The sequence below is a fragment of the Mauremys reevesii genome, linkage group 2 (genome assembly GCF_016161935.1).
Source record: "Mauremys reevesii isolate NIE-2019 linkage group 2, ASM1616193v1, whole genome shotgun sequence".
In the NCBI taxonomy this organism is placed as follows: domain Eukaryota; kingdom Metazoa; phylum Chordata; order Testudines; family Geoemydidae; genus Mauremys; species Mauremys reevesii.
Window position 1 is genome coordinate 171,644,547 of NC_052624.1, and position 11,294 is coordinate 171,655,840.

The window sequence follows — 11,294 nt, forward strand, 5'->3', positions numbered from 1 at the left end:
GACACAATTTTATCTCTGGAAAACCAACTTAATGCAAAAGCATACATTTTCAAAGTTGAAGTCCCAAGACTAAGTTAAATATGGGTAAAAAACAGTTCAGAACTAATGCTGGAAGAATCTGAAGTGAGATGTGGGAAGAATTTGAAGTCAGATTTGAATATTCATTCTGGGCACAAACTGCTGATGTTTCTCTCTCTCTCTCTAATAATATACACACACACTCACTTCACCAGGACTTCTCTGGTATGTATGTTAATATTACACAATAGTTATCTCATTAATGTTTTCTGATAAGCCTCTGTCATTAGGGATTTCCATAGACAAGATGTGAGGAGGGAACTGGTGAGGTCACTGAAGAGATTTGAGTCTTTGTAACCTGTATGTTTATTAATAGAATACCTTCCTTGGGACTGCTGGGAAATCTATCAATTTAGGATGTGGAGATTGAAGCCATGATTGAAATGGTTATAGAGGAATAATCAACAGGCTGCTTGAATTGACTCCTGATTAAATTGGATGGTTATCTGAATCAGTGGCAACTGAGTAAGCAAATTTAATTTTCCAGTCTAGATATAGCTCATCCCTTCTCCAGGGATTTGAAGCTGGATGACTGTAGACAAACAATTTTGTCTTCCTTTTGTGTTCATGTGGTGGTTACTAATTCAAACAGATTTATGTTTGTTAAACCACACATCCAACAGCAGCGCTGCCTCCCAAAGGACTGGGCCTCTGGACAGGGCATCTGCAATAAAGTTTTACTTTCATGGAATAATGTAACCGATTCAGAAATCAAACATTGTGGGCTACTGAAAATAGAATTCCTAGTGACAGTTCTGAAATGAAAGAACTTCTCATATTTTCCTTTCATCAGTACATAAATTACCTTCATTCTGTTGTCTGGAATAAAATGTATGGTACACGTTAGCCCTGAGATGACTACAGTATGAGGGAATTAACTGAAGCCACTCCAGACAATTAACAGGCTGTTTCTATTCTCCATTGTTTGTCCTAAACCAAAATAAGCTTTGTCTTGGAAAAGAGACACACAGACATTGAGGCAATAAGATAAATGAAAAGTGAAGTGAATATGATATTTTGAGTCCATCCCTCCAATTGTGAAAGGGCTTCTTAAAGCAAGTTTACCAGACCCCTCACCCCAAGGGTTTATAGATTATTTTCCCTCTTAAGGCAAGTTTACCAGACTTCCCCCCCGAAGGTTTATTGATTCCCTCTCCCCTCCCCAGTGCAATAGCAAGATACTATTATATAACATTTCAACTGAATAGGCTGGCAATAAAGCCACTAAGTAACTTACTATAACACAATGGCTAGGTCCCACTGAAATCCCCTATCCCACTTTAATACTTTCAGATGATTTTCTTTTCTCCATTGGATTCATTGATGGAGAACTGGATATATTTTTACTATCCCTGAACACAAAAACTGGAGCAGTCAAGAGACAATGTCACAATCCACTGCCAGCGCAAGTTTTGTAAGGGTAAGTGATTTGGTTGGGCCAACAGAGGGAGACACAAAAATATTAAGCCCTGATCCCTAACATCAGTGGGCCTGCTTCACGGTAGTAAAGTTAAGCATGTGCCTTAGTGTTTGCAGGCTTAGTTTGCAAATATTTTCCAAATAAACCAATTTAAGTTTTTTAATCTCAAAGGCCATGATTCAGCACTGCACTTAAGCACATGAATTTTCCCACTGTGTTCAGTGGATTAAAGTTAAGCAGTTGTTTACTTTCTTTGCTGAATCAGGGCCATAAAGTACTAAGTTTGTTTTTTCCAAGAACAGATAATAGTTGCCAATGAGACAACTTTAAAAATGCATGAGGGGGTTTTATATTTCACTTCCAAAGAGGGAGGGGGAGGAAAACTGTGTTCTGAATCAGCCTTATTATAATTATTTATTTGTATTTCAGTAGTGCCTGGAGCCTCCAAACAAGGTTGGGCTCCACTGTGCTGGGCACTGTACAGATTATGAGAGAGTTCCTGCCCTGACAAGCTTGTAGTCTAAGGCCCCAATCCAATAAATACTAACCATATGTTTGACTCAAATGCTTCAAGTGAAGTATGTAAGTAAGTGTTTGCAAGATCAGGGCCTAAACAGATAAGACAAGGGAAATCTTGCTATTGCCATGTTACAGATGGAGAACTGAGGCCCTGCCAGATAAATGTCTTGCCCAAAGTCTGTAGCAGAGGCAGGAACTGAATCAAGATCACCTGAGACTCAGTCCAGTTCATTAATCATAAGACTCTTCTTCCTCTCAAACTTCATAGTGCAACTCTCATTGCTATTGCCTCTCCATGACATTGTTCATATAATAGACAAAAATGAATCACCTCCAATGACAAAAATTCTCCAGCTGAACCAAAGATTTTACAAAAATAATTTGATGAATGAGTAGGCTTTGAAAAACCATTGATCAGATTTGTTTATGCTCTTCAACGATCTAGTCTTGTGAACTATCACTTTTAAAACTTTTATTTCAAAGAGTCCATTTGGAAATGTTTTGAATAGAGAACATATTAAAGGCTTGGGGGCAGATCCTTATAGTTCCAGCAGCTATGACAATTTACACCAGCTGAGGATACAACCCTTAGACTTAAGAGTTCAAACTCCACCTGCTTTGGGAATACTAACAAACAACTTACCTGGCCCTCAGAATTTTTAAATTCCCAAGATCTCCATAACTACCTGATTTAATGCTTAAATAGATTTTGATCCAATATTAATTCCTACTGCCTTACTGCTTGCACAGAATTCTTATGAATGGCAATCCTCTTTGCAGACCAATTTAGCACAGTCATGGGGCTATTATTAGGAGAAATCTAGATTATTAATTTCAGTATGCATTACCCTGCATTTATCAAAATTAAAATTCAGCTGCTGTTGTACTATCCTGTGTTTGGTTAGATTTTTCTGGAGGTTTTTCCTACAATCCTATTTTTTTTACTAATCTAAATAGTTTTGTGTCATCAGCAAATTTCATTGCTCCTTCCCCTACCAAATCATTAACAAACATATTAAATAACATACAGCACAGCGGAGGCAGAATGCTTTTGTGGAATAAGCATAAGATGAGGAGTTAGGGAGGTAGGTCCAGACACAGATCCACAAATGAGTATTTAAGTATTTATCCACAGTGGAACAGTCATCGGGCCACACAGAGAGAGACTCTGTAGTCCAGTGGTTAAGGAACCCACTTGGGAAGTGGGAAACCCAGAGTCCAGTTCCCCTCCTCAAATCGCTCTTTCATTATTTATTCATAGTGGAACACTTCAACAGGAGATACTGAGGGAGTCTCATATCATATCTCATTGGTTGGAGCAATCTCCAAAGAGGTAGGAGACTCCCGGTCTTTCTCCCCCTCTGGCTGAGAGAGGAGAATTGAACCTGGGTCTTCAACATTCCAGGAAATGTTCTAGCCATTGGGCTAAAAGTTATAAGATGGGTAGCACTGCCACCACCTCCTCCTCCTCTGGTGACCAGACTGTGAATGAAACCCAGACCAGTAGGTGGCCTCTGAACACTCCTACTGGATCTGGCCCAGCATGTGTCTGTCTTCTCCCAGTTTGTGAATTGCTCTGGGGCTTGAGAGGAGATAGACATCTGGACAATTACAGTAAGGAGGCAGTGCACATGCTCACAGGCAGAAACATAGGCACTGGGGGAACTTTTACCCTGAAAACTTGGGCACCTACAGGGTTTGGCAGGAGTATTCTGGATTGCACTGGAGCCTAGAACACCAGAGATTTTGGCACCTAAATCTGGTTGCCTAACTATCTCACCATCTCTAAAATGGGATAATAGTTTTTTGAACCTTTAAAGATAATGGTTTAGAACTTTTCTCCATAACCATATCTAGAAATTTACTTTTGTTTAAAAATGAAAGCTGAGAGTCTTACATTATCACATGACTCCAGAAGCTGGAATTTTAAGAAAAAAACATCAAATACTGTGAGAGTTGGCAACACTGCAATAGGATTTTCTCCTTTATCCTGTTTTCCCCCAGAAACAGTCTCCCTTTCTTGGGAGACCTTGTCAAAAGCAGTTTGAAAATTCAAACAACAGAGTCAGTATTTTATTTATGCACCTCTTTCAGAGAATTCTAACATAGTAAATCAGCACAAATTTGGCCTTACAGAAGCTATATTGATCTGACCTTACTGAATATATGTATAGTATCCAAGAGTTATAATATTCCATACCTCATTATTTAGACACATTTTATTCACTCCTTGTTGCTTTGGTTTTGCTCTTCAGCACACACATTATCACTGCCTCTAATATAGTGTTTTTGAATAGCCTTCAGCTAGATTCTATGGATTATGGCCCAATCCTGCAAGCATTTACATATGTGCTTAACTTTGTGCACAAGAGTTATTTCATTGACTTCAGAGGGACTTCTTAAGTGTGTAAAGTTAAGCATGTCTGAAAGTGTTTTCAGGATCAGGGTCTAAAGGTGTGTCTTAATTAGATACATTTTCAATGGTGTAACTACACTATAGTTGCACAAGTAGTACACTGTATAAATCCTTAAGATAACTAAACTGCATTGGCACAGACTGGTGTTTGCACCAATATGACTTAACCTGATCATTTCAGGTATGTTAGTTTGCCTTTCAGCCTATTTTTAACAGTTTATCAGCATTTCAGAAGAAAAAGCTCCACTCTTATGTTACGGTGTTGTCCATTGCTGACTCCCATTCTTAATCCATGATAGCCAAAACAATGTATCCTGAGCAACAGTGACCATCTGTTTTCCTAGTTATTCTCTGAACCAGTTCCTGTGTATCACACAAGACTAGGTTGAGAATTAGTTTCTTTCTTGCATGCTCCAGAACTAGTTACTGGTAAAAGCTGATTACAATGACAGAAACTACAGAAGGAATCAGGTTATTGGGAAATTTTAAATAACCGTTATCTTAACATTAGTGGTTCTAATCTTCAATAGCACAAGCTTGCACCCTTATTCCTGTGGAAATATCCTTTCAAATGAATGAACTATCTAGCCATACTAGATGACTGCTGCTAAGACAGTTAATATTTCAATGGTGTCCATTTGTCTTTAACACCAGATGAGATGAATGGGAGCAGTTTGCCTCTCTCTGAGAGACAGGCTGCCCACATAGTAGAACAGTATCTCATCAGTTCACCTTTGGAAGGTTATTTTTGCAATTGAAATGAAATTTAATTAAAAATAAATCTTAATTTCTTCAGAAAATTATCTTGATCCATGGAGAGAGCCTAGATCTCCAGAAAGTGATGTTACTTGCATATGGATTTCTAGTTTCTCTGTCTTGAAAAAGGTGGGGTGGAAGAGAGGAATTGTACTTTCACCAACAGAACTATCTAAAGATGACAGCTGTAACATGTACTAAGTACCCATTTAATGTTGGAAAACTTCCCAGATATGCAAGGGCATTGACTCCAAAAATCCTAATAAAAAATCCTTATTGTGGTGCTATCATTTAACATGCAGTATTTAGCTAAAAATGGCCTAGAAAGGGAAAAATGTTTGTACTGTTTTTGCTGAAGTCAAACTTTTTCTGTGTGTTTTTTTTTAACATTATAAATAACTTAGAAAACTCTATGACTAGATTTTCAAAAGGGGCCTGTGCATCTTCAGACTCTTTGGGCATAGTTTTCACAGGAGCACAGTATTGCCAACACTAAGGCTCATTTTCTCAGAGGCTTCTAACTTCTATTGATTTCAGTGGAAATTAGGAGCCTGAATGCGTTCAAGGATCTGGGTCAGTGTTCAAAAACCACAAGTCTGGCCAAAAAAACAAACAAAAAACTAGTGGCTTAAAAAGCATGTGACTTTAAAAGACTAATACCTTTGGGATTCTTTTTATTTAGATTTTTTTAGTTTTTGAGACTTCAGGGTTTTTGTTTCAAGTATTTCTCTTTAATTATGAGGATCTAGAAACTTTCTTTAAAAAATGAAAGCAAAGGTTCTCATATAATCACATCCCTGTAAAAGAAAAACATCAAATATCATGAGACTTGTGATAAAATGGTAAAAGTTGGCAGCACTGGAAGCACCTGCTACTCATACAGACTTCAACTGGACCTGGAGTGTGGCACTTTTGAAAATCAGGCCCAAGAGATCTCCAGCTGGGCACCCAAAATCAAAGGCCACTTTTGAAAAATTCTGGCCCAAGCATTAGTGGCGAACTGGCAGGATTCTGATGGTGTTCCACAGAAGTGAAGTATGTGGAACAGAAGTTAAATTCCACAACTTAACTGAAGTGGGAAACCTGTTTAAAATGTTTTGATTCTATTTCTATTTTACTCAAATGGCCTGATGACAAAGTTTTTATTGAAGACTCAACACTCTCTTCAATTAAGGCCAGCAGAAAGATCTGAATTAATACTCCCAGTGAGTTCTCTGGCAAAATCAGGAAGACTAGATGTACCCATACTGATATTTCTACATTAAAAAAATCAGAAGTAAAAACTTTAAAAAGCAGTAACAGCAAATCCCTTCCCCCCAGGCCTTTGTGTATCACAAAGACAAAAAAGGGACATCTTTAAATCGCTTTTTGCCAAGAAGTTGCTGCATTTACTGTATTGAGGTCAAGCACCTATGCAGAGAGCCTGTTGCGGGACCAGAGCTTAAATTACTTTTGCCTATGGTAGCATCATAGATTCCCTGAAGTAGTATCAAACCTGGCAGCTGGAATGTGAGACTAACTATGGGGTAGCTTGGACCATTGTGCCCTGGTTTTATACAAGCAATGGCCTAGGGCAGTGGCTCTTAACCTTTCCAGATTTCTGTATCCCTTTCAGGAGTCTAATTTGTCTTGCGTACCCCCAAGTTTCACCTCACTTAAAAACTCCTTGCCTACAAACTTAGACATAAAATTACAAGTGCCACACCACACTATTACTGAAAAATTGCCTACATTTTTACCATATTATAAAATAAATCAATTGGAATATAACTATTGTACTTACATTTCAGTGTATCGTATATAAAGCAGTATAAACAAGTCATTGTCTGTATGAAGTTTTAGTAAGCCTGACTTCACTAGGCCTTTTTTAATGTAACCTGTTGTAAAACTTGCCAAATACGTACATGAGACCTGCATACCCCAGATACACATACCCCTGGCCTAAGGCATTGCAATATTGGCAATAGCACTGCCACTGCGTGGGGTGAAGGGCATTGCTAGCTGACCCCGGCAGCTCTAGAGGGGCTCGTGCTTGGAAGCAGCAAGCAAATCACACGCCATCTCAGGGCCCTGCAGAGAGAACTCGGTGGGCCGCTCCTCCCTCTATCCGATACCACTTTTGGTCTCCTCCTGTAGCTGCTGCTGCTGTGGAGACGGCAGCGCCCTCCCCTGGCTCGGAAGCTGCGGATGGGCGGGCAGCGCCTCCCGCCGAGGTGGGCGTGTTCGGCCAAACACGCTACGCATGGAAACTTCTGCGAGCCTGTCCGCGGCGCTGGGTCCGCTCTGCCCCTTCGCCCCCTGGCTCTGGCAGGGCTGGGGACGTGGCTGGCAGCCCGCGGCTTGAGTTCTCCCGAGGGTCCGTCCCTGCCGCCAGGAGCCCCCGGGGTGGGGGGGACAGGGGCGCGCCCCCCACCATGACTCCGCTGCAAGGCAAAGGCGATAAAACGACCCCACGGCCTTAGCCAGCGCAAGCCCCGGCCGGGAGAGGGCCAGCAGCAGCCGCGGAGTCTCCCGGGGAGGGGCCGGGGGCGACATGCCATGGAAGGCCGGGACTCCGGACTGCTGGGCTTGGAGCAAATGCTAGCGCCTTTCGGGGGCCGCCAGCAAGAGAGGACGGCTCGGCTGCTCCCGCGGAACCCCTGGCGAGGCAGCTCCGCAGAGCCAGAGCAAGAGGGGGCGGCGGCTGCGCTGCCTCTGCAGGAGCCCTGGGGCGAGCCGCCGCGGGCCGGAGCCTCCCCCCCGCCGGAGGATGGGGAGCTGCTGCTGGGGCTGCGCCGCCGCGGCGGGCGGTCCCTGTCGCTGCCCGCTAGCCCCAGCCTGGCGGCCGCCGGGCTCTTCCCGCCGCCGGAGAAGGGCAGCGGGGGCTGCTGCACCAAGTGCAAGAAGCGGGTGCAGTTCGCGGACTCGTTGGGGCTGAACCTGGCCAGCGTGAAGCACTTCAGCGCGGCGGAAGAGCCGCAGGTGCCGCCCGCCGTGCTCTCCCGCCTGCGGCGCCTGCCCCGGGAGGAGTTCAGCGCCGCGCTCGGCCTGGGCTGCGGGGCCCGCCCGCCACCTCCCCCCCTGCAGCTCGTGCCCGACTTCCAGCCCGCCGGGGAGGTGGCGGCGGCCGAGCGGCTGCAGCGGGAGCGGGTGTGTCTGGAGCGCCTGGGCCAGCCCGCGGCGGCCCTGGACGTGCGGGGCACCGTGCGGGTGCTGAGCTGCCCGGGCCCCAAGGAGGTGACGGTGCGCTACACCTTTAACGAGTGGCGCTCCTTCCTGGACGCCGCGGCCCAGCCCCTGCCCGGCCCCGAGGGGAGCGACCCCCCTACCGAGCGCTTCCACTTCAGTCTGTGCACCCCGCCCGGCCTGCTGGAGGGCTCCGCCGTGCACTTCGCCGTCTGCTTCCGCAGCCAGCAGGGCGAGTACTGGGACAACAACGGGGGCAGCAACTACACCCTGCGCTGCTGCCGCCCCGCCCCCTGGGGGCTCCCCGCAGCGCCCAGCACAGACACCGGCCAGGGCGACCCCACCGGGCCCCTCTACTGAGCGTCGCCTGGGACAGCCGGGAACCACCCCAGCACCCCCCAAGTCTGGGGCCGCTCCTGCCTTCAGCTTAGCCCGGCAGCAAACCAGCATTGCCTAGCTTGGGGGCAAACAAGCTACCAGCCAGCTAGCGCCTTGCAGGGAGCCTGAGGCCAGCCAGCCTGCGGTGGGTGGGGTGTGGTAACAAGCAGCCGGCTATGAATGTCCTGCCCTTGAGCAGAAAGCGACCACTGTGCCGTGCCAAGCCAAGCCGTCAGAGACCACTGCAGTGTCCCATCCCTTGTACTTGCACCCTAGAACAACTCTGTGCCACTTTCCTGCTGCATAGTCACTGGTTTCTGAGCCTTCCATTAGAATGTGGCTTGTTTTGTTTAATTAAAGAGCTGACTGATCCAGGGGCAGGGGCCTCTTACCATCAGCCTTAAAGTTGTAGACAAAGTTAGGTCTGACCTGTTGGTTCTGGTATTGTTAATTCACCATTTTTTGTAAAGGAAATGAACTCTCAGGAGGGGCAAGAAGTCAGCAGAGTTTCCTCCCACAGACTTTTCTCTTTAAAGTTGGTTAAAGAGAACTGGAAACTAGTATTTTTGTGACTTATTTTTTTTTTTAAAGTGTAACTTGAAGATGATGGTGCCTTATATGAAGTTTCCTATTTAATACACTGAATTTAAGGAGAGAACTTTAAATCCAGTGTTGTGACTGTGCTATGCTTATGCATTAGGCATTTCTCTTTGGACTCACAGATAATGCATGCACTTTCCCTTTTATGGGTATGTAGGCATTTCCTAGAAACAGAGATAGATGTAGGCAAAAACAGAGTTGTCATTATGGCTTGCAGAAATCCAACTCTTTTTTGAGAGGGAGAACTGGGTGAGGGTCAATCCCCAACGCCCCCTAATTCTTAGGTCTTGATTCTGCAAACACATGGGTTCAAAAAAGAATTGGATAAGTTCATGGAAAATAGGTCCATCAATGGCTATTAGCCAAGATGGGATGCCATCCAATGCTTTGGATGTCCCTAGCCTCTGATTGCCAGAAGCTGGGAGTGGATGACAGGGGATGGATTACTTGATTCCTGTTCAGTTCATCCCCTCTGATGCACCTGGTATTGGCCGCTGTCAAAAGACAGGAGGATACTGCATTAGATGGACGATTGGTCTGACCCAGTATGGCTGTTCTTATGCTTAACTTTACTCATGTGAGTAGTCAATAAGGCTACTCAAGCACTTAAAGTCAAGCACATGTTGTTGCCAGACCGTGGAGGAATGTAAAGGCTTGAGTTCAGTCAGCAGTCGTCACACATTCAAATGAGGGGCCTAATTCTTTCACCCCCTTCCAAAACCAACATAATATGACAGCAGACTTCCACCCTATTGTTAATTCAATGGAGTCCATAATATAACTTTCATATGTGAGCGCTTTCTGATGTGTCCCATCTTTGCTGCAGGTTTGGAGGCCCCGAATGACAGAAAATATCCTTCTTTCCTTGTAAGTTAGTGCACTTTGACACTGTTCAATGGCTAATGCAGTTCCCACATACCACAGCCTTGTTTTATAAAGTTCATGTGTAGCTCTGGCTAATCTTTGTTAAAATAGAGTCTTGTCTAACACACACACGTTACTTTTTTTTCGTAATGAAAGATCTAGAAATTTAAAATAGTGATGGTTTTTCTAACAGTATGTCTACGTTACAGGCACTAGAGCAGCACAGTTGCAGCGCTGCAGTCACACCTCTGTAGCACTACAGTGTAGGCCACGGGATGGCCAACCTGTGGCTCCAGAGCCACATTCAGCTCTTCAGAGGTTAATATGCGGCTCCTTGTATAGCACTGACTCCAGGGCTGGAGCTACAGGCGCCAACTTTCCAATGTGTGGAGGGGTGCTCACTGCTCAACCTCTGGCTCTGCCACAGGCCCTGCCCCCCCTCCACCCCTTCCTATCGCCCGTCCCCCGCCCCCCCCCCCCCCGAGCCTGCCATGCCCTCGCTCCTCCCCCTCTCTCCTCCCCAGAGCCTTCTGGATGACACAAAACAGCTAATCAGGAGATGTGTGGAGGGAATGGGAGGCACTGATCGGTGGGGCTGCTGGTGGGTGGGAGGCATTGGGAGCAGGGTTGGGGAGCTGATGGGGGACTGCTCTTATATTACTGTGGCTCTTTGGCAATGTACAAAGTCTGGCTCCTTCTCAGGCTCAGGTTGGCCACCCCTGGTGTAGGCACTACAGTGAAAGAGTTTCTGTTGCTGTAGTAAATCCACCACCCTTGAGAGGCACTAGGTAGGTTGATGGAACAATTCTACTGTCAATCGTGCTGTGCCTACAGAGGCAGTTAGGTTGACCTAACTACATCACACGTGTGAAATTTTCAATAGTATGATGCCCAGTTGTTGCCAAATTTTACAAAAATCCATGTATGGGTAAATATTTTTGTTAGGGATGACTACCTGAGGAATGGTTTTATGAAGTAGAATCAGGTCTTAGTTTTCCATGGTCCTTACTAATGAGTGAAAATAAATGGTTTCCTTCAGCCCTCTTCATGCTATATTCATAGCCACATTTCTGTAGGTATTTATAGTACCTTATTCTG

At 45.0% G+C, this 11,294-nt stretch overlaps 1 protein-coding gene across 1 annotated transcript; it reads left to right on the top strand.

Annotated features, from left to right (window-relative positions):
- Positions 1–7,342: 7,342 nt before the first annotated feature.
- PPP1R3G (protein phosphatase 1 regulatory subunit 3G) lies at positions 7,343–10,588 on the top strand. Its single transcript, XM_039525771.1, has one exon. It carries the CDS (start codon positions 7,728–7,730, stop codon positions 8,712–8,714), a length of 987 nt encoding a protein of 328 aa, XP_039381705.1. The 5' UTR covers positions 7,343–7,727; the 3' UTR covers positions 8,715–10,588.
- Positions 10,589–11,294: the final 706 nt, after the last annotated feature.

Excerpts from the sequence above, each read along its gene's own strand:
- PPP1R3G (XM_039525771.1), top strand. The coding sequence starts at position 7,728 with ATGGAAGGCCGGGACTCCGGACTGCTGGGCTTGGAGCAAATGCTAGCG.